The sequence below is a fragment of the Centroberyx affinis genome, unplaced genomic scaffold (genome assembly GCF_046629955.1).
Source record: "Centroberyx affinis isolate AG114_WGS23_722 - 3 ecotype Tasmania unplaced genomic scaffold, CSIRO-AGI_Caff_v1 ptg001328l_1, whole genome shotgun sequence".
NCBI lineage: Eukaryota > Metazoa > Chordata > Actinopteri > Beryciformes > Berycidae > Centroberyx > Centroberyx affinis.
In genome coordinates, this window is record NW_027279826.1 from 120,717 (window position 1) to 139,592 (window position 18,876).

Sequence of the window (18,876 nt, forward strand, 5' to 3'; positions counted from 1 at the left end):
TCTTACAGGGAGGCATGCTATGACACACAGGGATACAGGACTGTACAGTACATGTCAACCCTTTCAAACAAAACCTCATGCAACAAATTGGACATTGGTCTCTTCACCCCCATGCAACATACACTTTGATAGCTATCTTTAAGACGAGGTAGCAAAAAGGACTTACAAGTCCCAAATATAACCTCTAGGGGAGTCTAAGGGACTAGCAGTAGTCTCTGAAATGTCATCACCATTCAGATGTCAAAATGAAACAAACAAACAACCATGCAACTGTGGTTCAACCTCCTATGCCTGACTGTAACACTTTGGGAAGTCTACAACATCACAAGGGGTTCAAGAGGACAAGTATAAATAACAGACTGATGAAAAGCTATGGGGCAGTCAAGCTATATACATCTCTCCTCCATACAACTCACCTGTGGTGGGAATATAGTTAAGGGGGTCCACGACAAAAAGCCGATATCCCTGACTCCTTGGCTAGCATTAAAGACATTCTGAGCAACAGATTGTGAGACAGTCAAGAAACGGTAGACGACTCAATAGAAGAGAGAGAACAGGAGGGGAGAAAGCGCTGATGTATTTTTTTGGAAGAAAAACAATTTTTGTCTCGTTTCTTCAGGAATTTCCGCCATTACAGGTTATTTGACAAAGTGAAGAAAACAGGGACAGAATTTGACTGGTGTCAGACAGGCCTGTTAGTGAAGCTGTGGGGCATGGATGGTGAGGGACCATGAGGAACTAGTGGGAACACTGACAAAGCCTGTCAAATCTTTGAACACTTTTCATAAAGTAGGATCAAATGCATTGGAAAAAAAAGATACAAAACCCATTTGCAGGGGTAGAGAAAGGATTTGAAGTTCACTTTGGACATTTTAGGGTCATATGTCCGAATCAACGATTCAATCACGATCAAACAATTTCTTCAAAGAAAAAAAGGAAAGAAAAATAAGAAACTTCCAAAAAAATTCCCCACTTGGATGATGTAGCGTGTCATGCTGTTCAGACAGAGACCTTACATGGAAGCCTCTTAGAACCTTAAGCATCCCAATGCAAAGGTGGAATTGTGGAGCAGTAGAGGTACAATTTCCCACTGAAGCTTTGTGTGACTGCTTCATGACAGAAAACCACCTTGATATTATCGGTAATCCTTCAGCAACTGCCCTTATTACTGCAATGCCATGGAGCAAATTCATGTTTTAAAATATACCCTCTCAAATTCCTGATTTGCTTCCGCTGCATCTTCTGGTGGTTTTTGTGGCATGGAGCAAAATGTGAGAGAAGCCCTTATTTATCACATGCTGTGTCTGCTGTGTTTGTGAATTATGAGTGAGAGGAGATGAGGAAAAGAGGACTCAACAGTGCAGATGGACCCACCAAACCACACGCTGAAATTGCTCATCTACTACCTCTCCCCTTTTCGGTCAATTCCTGCATTGGGGTTCATTTCAATGCGCTGAACACGTACTACCTAGGCATGTGAGCGTTTACAAGTGTTTTGCCCAACCAAACACGTGATGGTCATGTTATGATAAACTTTCCACCCTCAACACATGGGTTAATGCATGCATGCACGCTCCCTGCTGCTGTAGTTCCTTTACACAGTCTGATAGTGAAAGCTTCATACTCAGTGTTGCTCGGATAGACACTTCATGCAAGAGAACACCCCTACAGTAGTCCTAATACTCTCAAGATGTTCTCAATTTTCCATGCTTTAAGGACATTTGGGGAATGGGTGCCAAACTGTAGGGGGGGGGGGCTTGAAAACCATCATTATTAGTCTTTCCCCACTGGGTTAAACGGGAGAGGTGATCTCTGAGCTTTCCCCAAATGAGCAGCGCAGGAGCCTCTGCCATTCAACTGAGTCAGACTGCTCAGCGGGCCTTCTACTTACGTCGGCTGGGACCAGGAGGCTCCTGCCCAGGTGCTGGTTAAAAGAGAGGCACCAGGCTTCAGTGTACCCATTCATGTTGGGAACATACTTCTTTACTGTTTCATCATTCAGCCTGAGCCACACACCATCATCATTGTGGATCTATGGGAAAACAAGCAACAGAGCAGAGCACAGCCATGCCCTCCTGTTACTATGGAAACAGGAGGGGCAGAGCCCTCACACAGATCATCTCTGAGGCTGCAGGAGAGACGCGTGTCAAATTAGAGGGCAGGAACTTGGCGTAACAACAGGTCACAGGGAAGACGGACAGAAAATTTCACTACTGCTGTTACTGAGAGGGTGGGAGTGAAAATACTGTGTGCTGACATTCAGCGCTCATCACACAGAGCCAAGTGACATATTTTAAGATTGGGAAGTTAACATGTACTGAATATGTGTCGCACAGCAAATAATGGTAATGGACAGACTACAGGGGAAATCCTTTAGTTAATGCTTTGAGTGCTTTGTAGGCATCCATGCCTTTCCTGTAGCCTCAGAGTGTCTTGCAAGGGTACGAAGCAAAATTAAAGATAAGGAACAAATCTGTGAGCTTAGACGAGAAATAGTAATCATTACTGAGATAGGTAATTGCATATAATACATATAAGCCAAGAAGACTCAAAATTACTTAAGACAAAAAAATGTTACTTTTGATTACAATTCTCAGGATTCTGCCCTCACTGATTGAAAGAAGAGGAAACCAGGAAATGGGGTGTAAAAGTGGATAGTGCTCTGATTAGTCTACTTAAAAAAACAGCTTTATTCTGCCTGGTCTAGAATCAATTACCTCGTCAATGAAAGTGATGGTGCCATTGACTTGCACTATGCCTATCTGTTCACTCTGCAGGGAGGGGTGACTACGCACACGCAGGCCTGCGCTGTCCTTGGACACAAATTTGCGGACCTGAGAGAAGCAGAGGGAGACAGGGAGACAGTGAGCCGCAGGAGCAGAGGGAGAGAAAGAAAAAAAGACAAGAAGTGCAGAAGGAGGAGGAGGAAGCAGGACATGTTGACGGTGGGGGATTGCATGCACTAACACACACACACACACACACCCAACCTGCTTCTGTGTACACACACGCACAGCGAAAGAAGAGGAAAAATTAAGAGCTCTATTTTCAAAAGTACCAGTTGGATGAACTCAGTTTCAATCCTGTTTTCCCATTCTACATCTCTACAGGTGCAGGTTACACCATGGAGCACACGTTCAGAAGGGAAATTCACAATGCTGATTTCACACGCATGTTGTTGCTTGTTTCCCCATTGTAGGTTACAAAATCACAAATGACAAAAGCTTCACAAAAAGATGACAACTCCGGCGCAGAACCATGTTTAATATCAGTTTGATGCAATCACCACATTTGAAGAACCACTTGGAGTTTTTGAATCGGGAGTGAAAGCCGTCACTCAACAGTCACTCACTGCAGCATGGGGCTGAGACACCAGCAGTGAATTAGCACAGCATGGCTGTGACTATGAACTGGTGTTGGCAGGTGCTCAAGGCAGGGCGAGTTGTTTTTATTCTTTGTTGTGTTGTATTGGAAGCTGATAGCAAGCATGCATGCTGTTCTTATGAGTATGTTCATGTACATGTTCATGTGTGTTTAGCCAAAGTAAAGCCTCACCTTGCTAGGCTGAGGCTCAGCCTTTGGTTTGACCATCTGAGTGCCAGGTGGGATCATGCCTTTGGGAGGGTCTTTCACTTCCACCTCCAAACCAGCATCTACAGGAAAAACAATTTTAACATACAACATTATAAAAGAAGGCAATGTTGAACATCCGTTGTATTCGCTGTGTAAGAAATGCTTCAGCAGACAGGAGGGCTGTTGTAACACCTGTTTGCATTGACTTGCCTATTTCAATGCCATCAATGGTGACATGGATGGTATAGAGGCCTACTGCCCCTGGAGTCCAGTTGGCACTGTAGGTTCCATCAGTGTTGGCACGAATCAGCATGTTCTCACTGGGTCTGAGAGGGAGGAAAACGATAAGTAGGTTGTATCTCACTGAAAAATCTGTTTTGCTTCTGCATTATCTCTCTTACCTCTTTGGGGTGGGGGAAGCAAAGCGCAGCTCTTCAAAGGAGTAGTTCTCATAAGCCTAGAAATGACAAGGAGCAGAAGCATTGAGCTAACAACATCCAAAACATTGACCTACAAAAATCTAGTGCAATTTTACAATTACAACAAGAGCGTAGAGATGCACCGATTGCAATTTTCTTGGCCAATTCCGATTTCCGATTTTTTAAAAGTCTGACCTGCCGATTCCGATTTTGGCCGATTCCGATTTTCCTTCTTTCTAAGAACTATAATTAACGGCATACAAAATTTTTGTAACTTTTCTTTAATGGAAAATCAAAATTCAATTGTATGTTCATAATAAAACATTGACTGTTAATAACTTTCATTTTCTCCAAAACTGCACCAGGTTACAGGACCTTCTCTCACTCTCACTCAAACAAATCTCAAAATAAAAAAGTGCTCCAGGTTACTGGACAGAGCTTTTTTGTACAAATAAAATCCAACTGAAAATGAATTGCAGTATATCCTACTTTATCTACCCAAAAGAAAACATGTGCAACAGATCTATATAACAACACACCTAATGTCATTTCTTTACATCAAAAAGTTATCCATGGCGCCCAGCCCAATGTAATGTAGATTTAAAGAGTCATAGTGCCATCTTGTGGTGAAAAAAAATGACTTTTTGTTTTGACTCCGCTGAGATCGGGAGGTAGCTCGTTTCTCCCACACAGTAAGCAGGCTGACCAGAAGCTTGAAAAGTAAAATCTATACAATTATATCATATCGCCGTTTATTTCCATGCATATGCGCGAGCTCCATCCACCTGACACCCTTCTGTTCTGTCGGCGGAGAGAGAGACACACAGAATATTGTGGTTTCGGCGCGTCAGCCAACTCTTCCCGGCCAGGGAAGCGTTGGCCGTCGCATCAGGGAAGGCGCCAGGGAAGCCGATTTGTTCCCGGTGATCCGTCCGAGATTTCAGCGGGGGTCCCGACGCCGATGCGTCACCAGGTTTTTCGAACGGGTTTGGATCGGGAGGCTGAATGCGGCCCGTGGGCGCGGTGGAGAGGACAGCGGCGGAGAGAGGAGAAGGGACGCGCTGGAACGGAGATCAGTATGGATGTATGGACTATTATTCTGTATATTAACAGTTGTCTTAAATTTGACCGGCACAGAATCGGATATATGAGACTGATCTCCCAGTCACCGGTCATGGCCGATCAGCTGAAAACCGTCCGATTCCGGTCACCGGCCGATCGATCGGTGCATCTCTACAAGAGCGACATTCAGATGCTCTCTCAATGCCACATTTACCCAGCTTGCATCTTTTCCAGACGAGGTCATTCACAATGAAACCAAAAAAAAAATCCCAAAACCCACTGACCTTCATCATGGTGATAGCAATATATCGAGCCTCTTTGACAATCATGGGCTCGTAGGTGGCCTCCAGCTTGGGCATGGGCAGACCGCCAAAGGTTAAGTCAGTGCCAGAGGAGGGAGGGGAGGAGCTTCCAGGCAGCCGCTGCAGCTTCTTCACATTCTCCGGCTGCACGGACTTCTTCTGTGAAACAGGCACAGCCTTCACCTCCACCTGGACACGACGCAGAGGATGAACACAGGTCAGATGTACAGTATGATAGTGGTACAACGGCACTATCACAACACTACTATGGATATTTGACTCTTATGCAGGCCTACTAAAATTCTTTAACTTCAAATTCTATAAAATATTTCAGAAAATCACTTGGCTTGGCAGCAAAGAAGCTAAAGCAGTCATCCTGACCTTCATATTAGGAACATGCACCACGTCTCCATACTGGTCTTTGGTCTGAACAGCAACAGTGGTTGGCCATCCACAGCGTATGTCATCTTTGTTCAGGATCAGAGATGTCTTCTGAGGGTCTGCGTATGAGTCTGGCTGCAGCCACCTGGATGGAGCAAAGATGACAGAGAGAGAAAGAGAAGATAATAAATAGTCTCGTTTGTTACGATCTCTGAGAATTACCAAACAAAACCTGACCTGAAGGACAAAAGTAACATCCAAGTTGAGCCTCCATGGCTGAAATTTAGTCAGACATACACTGATCAAAGCCTTACCTAGCCAGACGTCCTCCACTGGAGTTCTGTACACAGGTGATGAAGTCCTCCAGGAAGGAGTGCTCATTGGTTTGGAGGTGCAGGGGCAGATTGCCCTCCAGGGCTTCCAGGATGGTGGGAGAGTGAGACAAGGCCAGACCCTTCCCCAGGATCCCTGAGTGGGCCTTGCATACCTGGCAAAGGGCCAGAGAAAGGAAGGAAGACAAGGGTGTTGAAGAGATGGAAAATATTTAAGACATGATGTGATTCATAAAGATGATCTCAGAACATAGCAGATGACATACCTGAAGAGAGGCTTCCTCAAGAATCTCAAGATCCTCCTCCAATTCATTCCCTAAAAATAAATAATAAATGAATGATTTAGTCAAGATGTCATGCAGGATGAATTCAGTTCAAGTAATTTCCGGGCAAGGAAATTCCCCATTTCCTGTTTTCTTACCAATAGGCAGAGCCAGGTCTTTCTTCATCAGAGCTGCAGCACACACGCTGCCCAAGTAGGCCAACTCCTTCTCTAGCTGGATGATTCCCTAAAATGCAAACAATGCTTTGTCAAAATGGTATCGCAACATTCAATATTTTTCTCCCTGGACCAACACAAAACATACACACACCTAATCATGCTTCTCAGACATAAACAATCATTATCCAGAGAGAGCAGAATATATCTGAGTTTCTCTACCTCATCAGGCCCAGGGTTGAATTCATATCCCACAGCCACACACTTGAAGCCATAGAAGCAGGCCTTCTCATCTTTCACATAATCAGAAGCCGTTTCCAGTGAGAATAGAACTTCATTTCCTGAAAGCAGAGATGATGGAAAAACACAACTGCAGAACCAAGGAGAGACAGGTGGGCAAATTTCTGTAAGTAATCATGGGTAAACTAATGGCTGTTGGCTGTGGCAGGTGGCTTAGTAAAGCTTAATTAAGGAGATTAAAGCACACACGAGGATAATGAAGTTCAATGAATCAAGATTTATCTGTATGAAACTTCCTCGTTGGTAGGCTTAGAATGGTGTCACTGGCAAACTCAAGCACTCTGTTTTCCTTACTCATGTATGCTGCAATATACAGCTGCAAATTTTATCATAAATATTACACAAATGCATGTAGAAACTTCAGGTTAATTGTGTATTTCAGTTATCCGTTTGGGTCTTATGAAGCTGCATGGCCAACGAAGGCAACAATTGGAACTGCTTGTCCTTTCTTACCTGGCAGAACCAGGACGGTGGTTGGCCAGCCTGTGGCGCCAGAGAACTTCTTGAGCTCAGTCCAGGTGTTGATAGTGTCATGGGCCAGAGGTTTGCTCCCCAGGCCGGACAGGTGGAGGATGCGGCTAGGGATGAGCAGGCGTAGGACGTCCTCTGGCTGGGCAGTGCCACACTGAGGGTCAAACTCAATGGTGGTCCAGCGGACACAGTCTGGGAATGATACCTGAGGAGGGCAGAGATAGGGCAAGACCAGTTAGAACAGAAATTATATTTATGTCGCTTTTCTTTCAGAATAGCATTTTTTGGGCACAGGAGACTTGCTAATCAGGTAGTATGCCAAGTTATACCTTACCCTGTATTGTGTGACTCCAGCTTGCTTGTAAGGGTGGTCACTCTCGATCACAGAGTAGTGGCTGGAGGTGGTGCAAGCTGATAGGCCCTGCTCAGGCTGGTTGCCTGTGGTGCTGTCCGTTGACTGGTTGGGATTAAAGGTGGGTGGGGCGTATTTCTGGTTGAGGGCAGAGACGGCAGGTAGCAGCTCTTGGACCAAGCCAAAGACTTCAACTGCAGCCTGGAGGAGGAATGGGAGGGACAATTCACCACAAGTCCACATCGTGTGGAGTGTGACAATTCAGAAGTTAACAATGAAAGAGGAAGGGTTGCAGTCCTACTCCTTGTGTGTTCTCTTACCTTAGGTACGGATGCAGCCACGGGGCCAATGTAGGCCAGAATGAGGGGAAGCAGCATGGAGAAGAGGCTGGAGGAGCTTAGTAGCTCGGGAATGTCTTCCGCTGGAGACAACAAGGGACATAGATAAAACCATCACAACAGATTTGATCAAAATTTTCTTCAAGTGGTCAGCTTTAAGTAAGTCAACTATCTGCAACTAACCCTCTGGGCTACTTTGTAATACAGTTGCAAGTTTCTTGGTCTTACCATCCACAGCAAACGCCCTGTGCAGAAGGTCCTTAGCAGCTCTGACCACAGCGCTGACCACAGACAGAGCTCGGCTGCAGTTCTTGTCCTCCTCATTGGCTTTGCTCAGCAGCTGGGACTGGAGGTCCCCATCGTACTCACTCCTACAGCCAGGAGACAAACTCAAATCAGAAAAGACAAACATTTGGGACATTAATATAAGACATTAGAAGATGCTGCGTTTGTGTGTACCTGTAGTAGAGAATCTGTGGGATCTGTCCTCTGGTCTGGTTGGTCCCGTTGCTGCTCAAGCTGCAGGTGCTGAAGGTGAAGGACACACCATCAGAGCACTGCACCGTGGTCATACCACCGTCCCCATTGGCTGTCCTGCTGCCATAGTTTCGCAGGCGGACGGCATACTTCACCCCTTCCTGCAATACGAGTTCAACAGATGTGTCACATTCTAACAGCTGTGTCTCAACGGCAAACCAGATGTGTATTGTTTTGTTGTCCTATGTACCTTGAGTGGCACTGCTTTGTCCAGGCGAATCTCAGCAATATCAGTAGGGGAGTCATCAGTGCTGTAAGTACCCTTCACCAGCTCTAGAGACGTCCACCTGTGGGAATGTGCCGAGTCCCCTGGGTGCTCCGTCTGGGCCTGGAAGGAGAGAGAGCAAAAACAGTAGAAAATAGTGAAATGCCAAAGGCTGAAAACTGGTAAAGGTAGTGAAGCAACAAGAGAGGACATGTGAAATGTAATAAAATGTAATCTGAAGTTGATCTATAATCTCTCTTACGTCATCAGCGAGCACCTCCAATTCATACTCGTGGATGCCCCCTCCTCCATAGACGCAAAAGCCCACCAGCACCACGCCGGGCTTGTCCACTGTCAGACAGATGGCGTCAGGAGAGCCATTGCCCGTGTTCCAGCTCCGGCCCTGGCTCGTTTTGGTGAAACGGTTGGGAGTCGCCTTCACAGAGTGCAGCGAGTTCAGCCCATCCACCTGATGAGCAAGGACACATAAAGGCTTGTAGCCAAATACTCAAACCTATCATGTAAATATTAGGGCTGCTAGAAATATCTGAGGAGGTCCAGCTGATATACAATCAAGTTTTATTCCAGATATTAGTAAAAACTGCAACGGCGAGTGTAAATTAGGTTCCATGTCCTCTATATAGGCCTAATGGACATCCTACAATCACAGCAGCATGCATACCACCAGGTGGCAATATTGAGGACAAAGAAAAAAAACACAGCAGGCCATTTCAAATATTGCTGTACACAGCAATGGATGTTGTCCAAATGTGTTTGCTGCCAATGTCCTTCATTTAGAGACAAAGACAACGCGGAGGAAAGAATGGACAGTCTCTGGTGTAAATTGTATCAAACAAACACATCACAGGGATGTGTGGCATGTGTTTAATAATATAAACTCTATTTATATCAACTAGCTGACTACACAGAGAGCCAGACATTGTTACAGAAGAGGATATCCAGGTGCTCTAGAGAAGAATAGTTGTTTCCCTGACAACAGACTGGGGAGAAAAACACAGTGGTGGCTGGGGCTGTCGTCAAGACAACCAGCCTGTGACGGTTGCTATGGCAATGGGAGCCAAGAGTCCAGACTGCAGTAAATGGGTATGCGTGTGAACGGAGAGAGTGATGGAGTGATAATTGAATGAAGAATGAGTGAGAGAGACAGACATCACCACAGGGCCTATCCCACCCCCTTCATGACTCAGCATCCCATAAAAACAATGCAGACAATCCAATGACCCCCTTTTGTTAGTGTTGTTTGGCAACAGTGAAGACACTGCCTGCTGCCAAGCATGAGTTGTCCCTTTGAAAAGGCTAATTGAGAACAATACAGCTGTAGGTGGGGAGATTTGGAATGAGGAAGAAAGGAGGGGAAAGGAATGAGGAAAGGCTTGTATTCTGGCTGACAGATCTCATCATCAATGAACATCCACACCCTGTATGGCTGAATTTTGAGGACCAAGCAATGTCTAATTTGATTGGGACAGAATTGGGGGTTGATTCAATTGTGTTCCAAGCTGATCCAAAAATAGAACTGAATGTGACAGGGGAAAATTATTACAATGTACATGTCCAGCACAGAGGCAACAGAGGTTAAAAACAGAAGAGACATTACAGATGACTGTTTATGTGCATGCAAGACAATAAATTATGTGATTGATTGATCTCCATAGGGAATTTCTCTTTTCGTTTGCCCCCCTCGACAGGGAGGTCAGAGTGCATGGTCAGCTACAGAACAGCTCCCATGGAGCGGGTAGGGATTCAGTGTTTTGCTCAAGGACATTTGAGCGGGCTGGATGCTTGCCAACAGAAGGCCCCCATGCTGCCCTAAAAACTAGCCTGTGTGTGTTTGTGTGTGTGTGTGTGTGTGTGTGTGTGTGTGTGTGTGTGTGTGTGTGTGTGTTACCTCAGAGCCCAGAGCAGAAGCGGTGAGCTCGGAGACGATGGAGGCCAGCAGGCCGCAGGTGTTGGAGACCAGGTGTGGAGAGAAGAGCTCCACCTCCTTCCTCAGACTCTTCCTCACTGGCAGTACCACAATCACCAGCATCTTTTCCAGAACCTCCCGGAAACTGGTCATGCCCATCAGGTTCTCCTCCGTCTGAGCAGGAGTAAAAGAGAGGACAAATATGATATCACTGTAATGAGCCTTATCTAACTTGTGTTGGATATTTCCAGAACAACGGGATAGCTTTTGGTCACAGGCAACCATGTTCTCGGGGAGGGGGGGGGGGGGTTCAATTAAATCTTGCATCTTTAAATCATTTCAAGTCACTGACAGCAGCCTTAGGCAGGTATTCACCATTTAGAAGTGAGGGTAACTGATGTTGAGTGATGTGCAAAAAGGTGCTTGCTACTCACGTGGCTGAGTTTCTCCATGTGGGCCACCAGCAGGGGGAAGCGGTGAGCGAGGGCAGAGTCATTCTCTGTGCTCACTTGTTTGACCAGTGAACGCAGCAGCACTTCCCCATCATATGCGATGGGCAGGATGGACGTCAGTTTAACCGAGGTGTTGCACAGAGCTGACATTACCGCTGCCAGCAGACGGCTGCTGGACGTGCGAAAGTTGGCCTCAGCAATGTCCTGAAATACAGGGAGGACAACAAGAATAAAGCTCTTATTTTATTCTTTTTCTAACACTTCTCTCTTATATGTTCATTCTAAAGTCATAGGAATATTGCCATGGCCTCTGTGCTCCTTACTACTGGATGTTTGTAATTTTCTAATACTTTAGGCGTAATCTACTGTTGCACTCATTGGTAAGTCACTCTGGATAAGAGTGTCAACTAAATGCCTAAAATTTAAAGTAAAAGTAAGACTGAGCCCGCTGTATGTAGTAGAGAATGTGTAATCGAAACCATTTATAAACGCAATAATTACCACACTATTTTCAAGCGCTCTAAACCATCCTTTGGCATTTAATTCCAAACTACTTCTTAAGGAAAATGAGGTGGTCTGCCCTTGGCTCCCTTTCTGACCTGGTCCAGGCAGTTGAGCAGGTCACACAGGCAGGCCCACTGCAGAGCCGGGGTGGGGTAGAAGGAGTGGAAGCAGGCGGTGAAGGTGTTGTGGCACTCCTGCAGCACAGCCTCCAGCAGGGTGAGAGGCTGCGACAAGTAGCCCTGGGGGTCGTTGTCCAGCTTGGTCAGGCAGTTGTCCATGCCTTCTGACAGGATCTTCTTCAGTAGGCTGCGTGTCTTCCCCACGCACTCCGCCAGCTTGCTTGACTCCTCCACCACAGCCTTGGTGCTGGCTGGAAACCAAACAACAGAGCGATAGAAGGATCTAGTCAGGATGTACTCTTTAACTGAAGAGTTCTATTCAAATAAATCCATTTTGGAATAAAACTAACTGAAGTTCATCATTCAATATCTCTAAAATATAGAGGATCCAGTCTGTAAAGGTATTAACATTTTGTAAGCCAAAGACTTAAGTTACCTACTTTCCTTAAAAACACATATTTTTTTACAGTTTATTTTTTTGTTGTAATTTCCTTTTCCACAGAGAATGAACCATTCCTTTTCCAAGGCTAAAATGCCATTTCATTAGGGTCTTTGTGCTCCTACCAGAGATGGGGAAGATCTCACAGATGTAGACCCTGAGCAGGCGGAGGCAGCACGTGCCAACGAAGCGCAGCCTCTCCAGATCAAGCAGGGTGGCTGTGTACTGGAAACCCTTCAGGCCTCGTAGCTCCTCCACACCCAGTACCAAGGTGGTCCAGCTCCAGTGAAGGATACTCAGCAGTGACTCAAAACACTCCTACAGAGAGTGAGAGAAAGACAGACAGACACAGACATGTTGATTGCACTTGTCTTGTCTTACCTGTCAAGACACTGCACCAGACAGAAAAAGAGGGAAGGCAAAACACTATTCAAAAAAGAGAGACAGTACTCACCACTGAGACTGTGCGAGCGAACGAGCGTTTCAGGATATGGACAGGCTCGCTGGTCTGCTGCTTCCCTTTAGAAGCATTGCCATCATTTGATGGAAGCCTGGGGTTAAAATATTGAGAGAAAAATAAAAAACATATACTTGTCTATAGATAAAGCAGGCTGCATCACTGTTCACTGAATGTAAGAAATGTAAGAAAGTCACAGGTTACTTGCCTGTACAGTAGCTGAGGTATTTGACCGGCATTAACGTCAGTACCGTTGTTTGACTTCTTGGAGCTCTTGAACTGAAAGACCACACTATAGGCAAGTAAAAAAAAAAACAGCAGCGATTAGCAAAACACTGTGGCCAATTCCACTCCAAATATGTTTAACATAATTTACCATCAACTGAAATTTGACCAAATAACACATATGGCCAAAGTATAGCATGCATTTGTAAATACAGTAGGTTAATCTACTGTTTATTGCGATGTCTGTTTTACCCGTCATCAGTAGTAATGGTCGCCTGTCCGTGGGAGCCACAGTCACTGCTGGGCCCAGACACCCTGGCCCAGGCCACATACCACCAGCCCAGCTGCAGCAGCACCGGCTCATCAAACATCATGGCATACTTCTCCCTAAGAACAGAGAGCCGGATATGCTTCACTGTCAAATCATACTGCTCCATTACAGTGTTTTCCTTTATGTACACTCCTCTACTTGTGAGAAGAGACAGGATCATGAAAATGTAAGGTTTTAATGACACAGATTGGTATATAAAGTGTACCTGGCAGCACAGTCATAGGCCAGCACATCAGTCTCAGCCAGCAGATCGCCATCTGTCTCGTGATCGCCCCCATCAGGCCCCAGCTCAAACAGCTGCATGGCAACAGTAGCAGTTAAATACAAATGTCTCCTTGAAAGACTCACTGAAGGCCAGGATCACACTTAATGCGCTGAATGCATTACTCTCCAATGGAATTTCATTCATTTCAGGTGTCGCATGCTTTGGAATTATTCTACTTATGCAATGATTATGCAACTGTAAACAAAAACAAATGTTCTTTGCTCATTTACTAGCTTGGTGAAGGTTTTGTGAACAAACAACATTTGTTAACCTCATCTAATCAGTTTCAATTCAATGCATTTGAGAGATGCCAGAGATTAAGTATGATCCTGGTGCCATTCATAACACTCACAAAACTACTACAATGAAAAAAGGAAATTCTTTAAATAAACATGGAGCGAATGACTAATATATCTGATGTCCCTTGGGAGAAAATATATGTCGCAGGACTGCTCACCTTGATCTTGGCAGTGTACTCCCCTCGTCCCCCGAACAGGCCCAGCCCACCCAACAGGATGTCTGCATCGGCACAGAAGCGGATGGCCTCCACAGAGTGGGCCGAGTAGCCCCAGCCACCACCGTGACCTACAACATCACACATGAGATCAGTCAGGCTCCACAGGGTACAGCTGCATCGTTCATATACTATGAGTATTTCCTACCGCTATTAACTAGGGGAGATGATTAACTGATTTGAATCAGGTCGTCAGCCACGTATCTATGAACCAGCATTACAGATTCAACAGCTATGATTCAACAGCTTGGAGGTTGGTGGGGGGTGGAGGGTTGTGATGTGCCTGATTCTTAAATAGACGGCCCTGACTCAAAGATTTGATGATTCAATTATTAGCCTAAAAAGAATTGAATAATTCAACAGACCAGAGAAAAAATATTAAATATCATATAATCACATTACGTAAAATCAAAGCATAAATAGCCATTGAAGTATATCTCCCATGTATTGTATCAAAGACACAGTGTAGAAAATGTAGAAACTGTCCACTTACTCTCGAAGCGGTTGACCACACTGTAGTCCTCCTTGGAGTAGACCTTCATCACAGCCTGGGTCTCCTCCTCTGCACTGGCTACACCCATCTTCAGCTCCTGCATGGCCGCTAGCGTATCCAGGCAACCTGATCAGATACACCAAGAATACCTCCTATTAGCATTAAATGATGCCCAACATATAATGTTTATAGTTAAAGCATTCCTGCACACACATAATAACACTTAACCATATGCTGAGCTGTCTGTTTCTTAAATCAACTATATAGTGCTATGATTTCCCTACAATTATCTGGAAAAACTGTCAAAAGAAAGGAGGACTGACAGCAGAATGGAAGTAGCAGACTAAAGCAGTTAAGGGCCTCCAGAGGTCCTTAAGAGGGCCCCACATGGTCCAAAGAAAATGTGGAATAGAAGAATTTCACTATTATTTCACTCAGTAGAGCAGGCCTATTCAATTGGTGGCCCGCGGGCCACATCCGGCCCAGAAGCAACCTCAGAGTGGCCCAGCGAGCTTGAATTAAATAGGCTATTTTAATAGCTATTTTAATATTTTAATTGTAATATTGTTTTTATAAAAATTTGGACTCGTTTTCACTCGTCATGAATTGATTTCCTCTGTGGCAGAAAAACATGTTACACGACCCTTCAGAAACTCCTGCAGGTTAAACTGGACTAACGAAACACTTTTGGGGCTGACTGACTCTAACAGACTCACTATAAACAGACTGTGACACTCGCTAGCCTAGCAACATTAAGGCTACAAACAACCCATAATGCAACACTCCGTGTAGGAGTCGGTTTTACACCGGTACTTTATCCATTCAAAAAGAATATCTGATGTTGTGAACGTTTGTCTAGTCCTCGAATATAAGACGACCCCCACTTTTTCTGAAAATATGTCTCTGTCAACCCTGAAACGTAAAACTGACAAGGAAAAGCGTCGGTTTAACCCTGCCTGGACTAGCAAATAGTAGTTATGTGTAATCAGTGGTGGAAAGTAAGTAAGTACATTTACTCAAGTAGTGTACTGAAGTACAGTTTTGAGGTACTTGTACTTTACTTGAGTATTTCCATTTTATGCTACTTTGTACTTATACTCCACTACATTTTAGAGGGAAATATTGTACTTTTTACTCCATTACATTTATTTCACAGCTATAGTTACTAGTTACTTTTCAGATCAATATTTTATATTTGAAACATTTGATCATTTTTATAAAATAACTATAAAATAGCATTGTTATAGATTAGCCTACCCAAAAGTATAGCTAAATTATTAAGATTAGCTTCACGTTGACAACTTTAAAATGCTGCTTACATGTACATGTATGTCAAGAAATCAGTATTAATATTCCAATAATTTATGAAAAATACAACTCTCAAAATGCGGAATGTTTCAGTTTGCATAATGAGTACGTTTACTTTGATACTCTAAGTACATTTTGCTGCCAATACTTATGTACTTTTACTTAAGTAAGATTTTGAATGCAGGACTTTTACTTGTAATGGAGTATCTTTACATTGTTGTATTGCTACTTTTACTTAAGTAAAACATATCAGTACTTCTTCCACCACTGTGTGTAATAGAGTGTGTTATTGGTTACTGTTATTGCCACCTGATTCTGTGCATTGAGCTCTTTTTTATTCTGTTTCTGCACTTTGTGATGTGCCTGGGTCAGAAATGTAACCAAAAAAATATTTTTTTATTTCAAAAGTGAAACAATAAACATTGCTATTTTTTACTACATTCATTTGCGTTTGTTTAAATTTATCATGACCAAGACCTAAAAAAAAGGTTTTAAATAGGCTGCTGAAAATATCTGGCCCATCTACATTTCCTGGTTTTAAAATCTGGCCCAACTGAATTTGTAATTGAATAGCCCTGCACTAGAGCTTAGTAAAATGAAAGAAGTTACAAGGATGACAATTTCAATTATAGGTTTCACTGCCCCTTTCCTAAAGACTATCTTGCAATTCTATACTAAATCATAATTAACAACACAAGTCTTAAACGATAAGGTAAATTTGGACAAAATCTTTCCCGATGGAGGTCCATGGGAAGGGTAAGAAATTAACTTTTTTTTCAGAGGACATTTTTTTGCCCCCTTGATCTGATTTTTAGGGGAATTTTGGGAACAAATTTACTGAACTATGAAATAATACATTTGTATTGCATGTTGGCAAATAAACACTAAATTTTGTACCACTAAGATTTGTTTCATTTTAAATCACAATATACCACAAGTCCCACTGGAAACTGGCAGCAGGCCTTACAGAAGAAGATGGTACTGTTTCCCACTTTCTGTCCCCAACCAGTCTATCTTCCATCCCTCCATTGTTGAGGTTTTTTTTAATGATATTGGATGTTTTATTTTTTGATGATGCAGTGGTTTGTGTGGGATCGGCATTTTCTCCCACTGCTGGCTGCATGGTGCCAACATTTTCTACTGCTTCAGGCTGCGTACTGGTTGTTTTCTAACCAGAAACCACTCAATCTTTCTCACCCAGAACACACTGGAAAGAATCCCCCCCGGTCATAGGCTCCCACGCATCACCTATGATGACCCATGGGGGACAGTAGTCGCATTCAAGTGTGAATATTTGACAACTCAACAAAAAAAATTTGAACAAGGGGAAATGCTAAAAAAGACACATTTTCAAGGATTTTTTTTTTTCCTAAGCCCCCGTTCATTTCTGACCCTGTCTGTGAGCTATTGCTCATCTATTTGAGGGTCCATGACATTAAAAATCTAGGAACCCCACAGACTAAACTACCTGCTCTTATGCAACAAAGCTGTCAAGTTGCATTCTTTGAAAGGTGAACCTTTGCAACATTTGTGTTGTAGCTTTAATGTACACACAGTACACTAAAGTATATGCCAAGAGATTTTGCTGCAAGGCTTGTGTAGATGATTACCCAGGATGTGAAGGGCTCCGTGCGAGCGAGTGGTGGTGGCATGCGATCCAGAGGGCAGCGCCAGCTCTGGGCTGAGGATGCTACAGCGAGCCTGCAGGTCTGTAGCAGAGGGCACCCTCGCATCAGCTATCACCGCATTGTAGCACCACATCTCCCTCGAGGCTGGCAAGAACCTAGACAGGGCATGGTCAAGGGTTAGACACAGAAGGGTTTAAAAGGCAGAAATTAAGCTGTCAACAATCTTATTTGCAGGGAATCTGGAGCTTTAAAAAAGGGGCTGAATACAAGTAATTAGTACTTGGGGATGGTACATTGTAATACTGGATAACTGAAATTAAATAGCATAATAGTATTATACTGAGGGATGTGATGACCATTGTGGGTTGCCCTTGGACTGACCTCCATATGACATCATACACAGGATCGAGACAGAGGCCAAAGCCCTGCAGGTCCTCCTGCTCAGAATCATTGAAGGTCCGGCAGCTTCCATCCATCTTGTTGATAAGCAAGCATTTGAATGGAGGTGGCTCAGACACAGAGGTGGGCACCAGGCCTATAATGTGTTTGCTGGCAAAGATCTCTGAGGTGGCGAGGACATGGGAGTTGATGAGGGCCTCATCAATGCGCAGGAACGTCTGGTCTCCGCTGGCACCGATCCAGGTAGCCTTTCGTCCATATTTGGCACCAATGTTGGGCATGGGAGATGGCTTGGCGTTCCAGTAGGGCATGTCTAGGATTGGCCGGCCCAGCTGTCCTTTCTGTAAAACCAAGCGAGACATATTCACTCTCCAGGTAACTCTGTTATCAACCACATCAAAACTATTAAATATACAGCAACGGATGCCCAAAGGCCTGCTCCATAATGTATGAAATTTGGGGAATAAACCAAAAAGGAAGTATCATATTTCAACAGGAATTCTGTACTCTTGGAAAAACACATTCAAATTATAAAAAAGGCGCTAACAAATAAAAAGCAGGACACATAAAACAGTTCCTCACATGGTATCGAGGACAATGTTTTGCTTACCGAGAAGCTGCCAAAGGTGAAGACTTGCCCGTCCATGAGGAGCACGGCTGTGTGGTTACTGCCTGCTGTCACCTGGACACTGGGACCTGGGAGGGCCTGCACCAGGGTTGGAGAACCCCTAATAGGTAGAAACAATAGCTTTGGTGGTGTGTCTGTGTGTGTGTGTGTGTGTGTGTGTGTAAGTCATATGTAGCAGTACTTACCTGGAGTTGACATCCCCATGTCCAAGTTGCCCATGTTGGCCATAACCAAAGGTGTAGACATCTCCATTCTCCATCAGCACCACTAAAAGGCAAGATAATCACAACTATCAAAGTGAGTGCAATTTCACATACACAACAAGTAATAGTTTGGACACACACATTTTTCTTTATTTTTTCTGTATATTTTTCATATTTTTGAATAACAGTAAAGAAATGAAATGAAATGAAACACAAAAATGAAATAACACAAATGGAATTATGCAGTGACCAAAAAAGTCACAAGTCTCAGAA

At 44.1% G+C, this 18,876-nt stretch overlaps 1 protein-coding gene across 13 annotated transcripts in view; it reads right to left on the reverse strand.

Moving 5' to 3' along the window:
- Positions 1–18,876, reverse strand: part of mycbp2 (MYC binding protein 2) — a 64,866-nt gene that overhangs the window by 19,830 nt on the left and 26,160 nt on the right. For 9 of the 13 annotated variants that reach the window (XM_071525701.1, XM_071525709.1, XM_071525698.1 and 6 more), the window contains 32 exons: positions 18,586–18,667; positions 18,383–18,500; positions 17,755–18,113; positions 17,356–17,528; positions 14,438–14,563; positions 13,888–14,015; positions 13,371–13,462; positions 13,087–13,221; positions 12,818–12,901; positions 12,607–12,703; positions 12,278–12,470; positions 11,690–11,964; positions 11,073–11,294; positions 10,621–10,812; positions 8,974–9,180; positions 8,697–8,834; positions 8,429–8,607; positions 8,198–8,340; positions 7,952–8,052; positions 7,614–7,832; positions 7,262–7,484; positions 6,731–6,849; positions 6,491–6,578; positions 6,336–6,385; positions 6,052–6,224; positions 5,738–5,882; positions 5,339–5,545; positions 3,975–4,030; positions 3,784–3,899; positions 3,556–3,653; positions 2,718–2,834; positions 1,892–2,032 (listed from right to left, as the gene is read on the reverse strand). In XM_071525701.1, coding sequence (XP_071381802.1) covers positions 1,892–2,032; positions 2,718–2,834; positions 3,556–3,653; positions 3,784–3,899; positions 3,975–4,030; positions 5,339–5,545; positions 5,738–5,882; positions 6,052–6,224; positions 6,336–6,385; positions 6,491–6,578; positions 6,731–6,849; positions 7,262–7,484; positions 7,614–7,832; positions 7,952–8,052; positions 8,198–8,340; positions 8,429–8,607; positions 8,697–8,834; positions 8,974–9,180; positions 10,621–10,812; positions 11,073–11,294; positions 11,690–11,964; positions 12,278–12,470; positions 12,607–12,703; positions 12,818–12,901; positions 13,087–13,221; positions 13,371–13,462; positions 13,888–14,015; positions 14,438–14,563; positions 17,356–17,528; positions 17,755–18,113; positions 18,383–18,500; positions 18,586–18,667 — 4,796 coding nt within the window. The remainder of the gene's footprint in view (positions 1–1,891; positions 2,033–2,717; positions 2,835–3,555; positions 3,654–3,783; positions 3,900–3,974; positions 4,031–5,338; positions 5,546–5,737; positions 5,883–6,051; positions 6,225–6,335; positions 6,386–6,490; positions 6,579–6,730; positions 6,850–7,261; positions 7,485–7,613; positions 7,833–7,951; positions 8,053–8,197; positions 8,341–8,428; positions 8,608–8,696; positions 8,835–8,973; positions 9,181–10,620; positions 10,813–11,072; positions 11,295–11,689; positions 11,965–12,277; positions 12,471–12,606; positions 12,704–12,817; positions 12,902–13,086; positions 13,222–13,370; positions 13,463–13,887; positions 14,016–14,437; positions 14,564–17,355; positions 17,529–17,754; positions 18,114–18,382; positions 18,501–18,585; positions 18,668–18,876) is intronic. The other 4 variants (XM_071525710.1, XM_071525708.1, XM_071525707.1 and 1 more) reach the window with 2 other exon arrangements.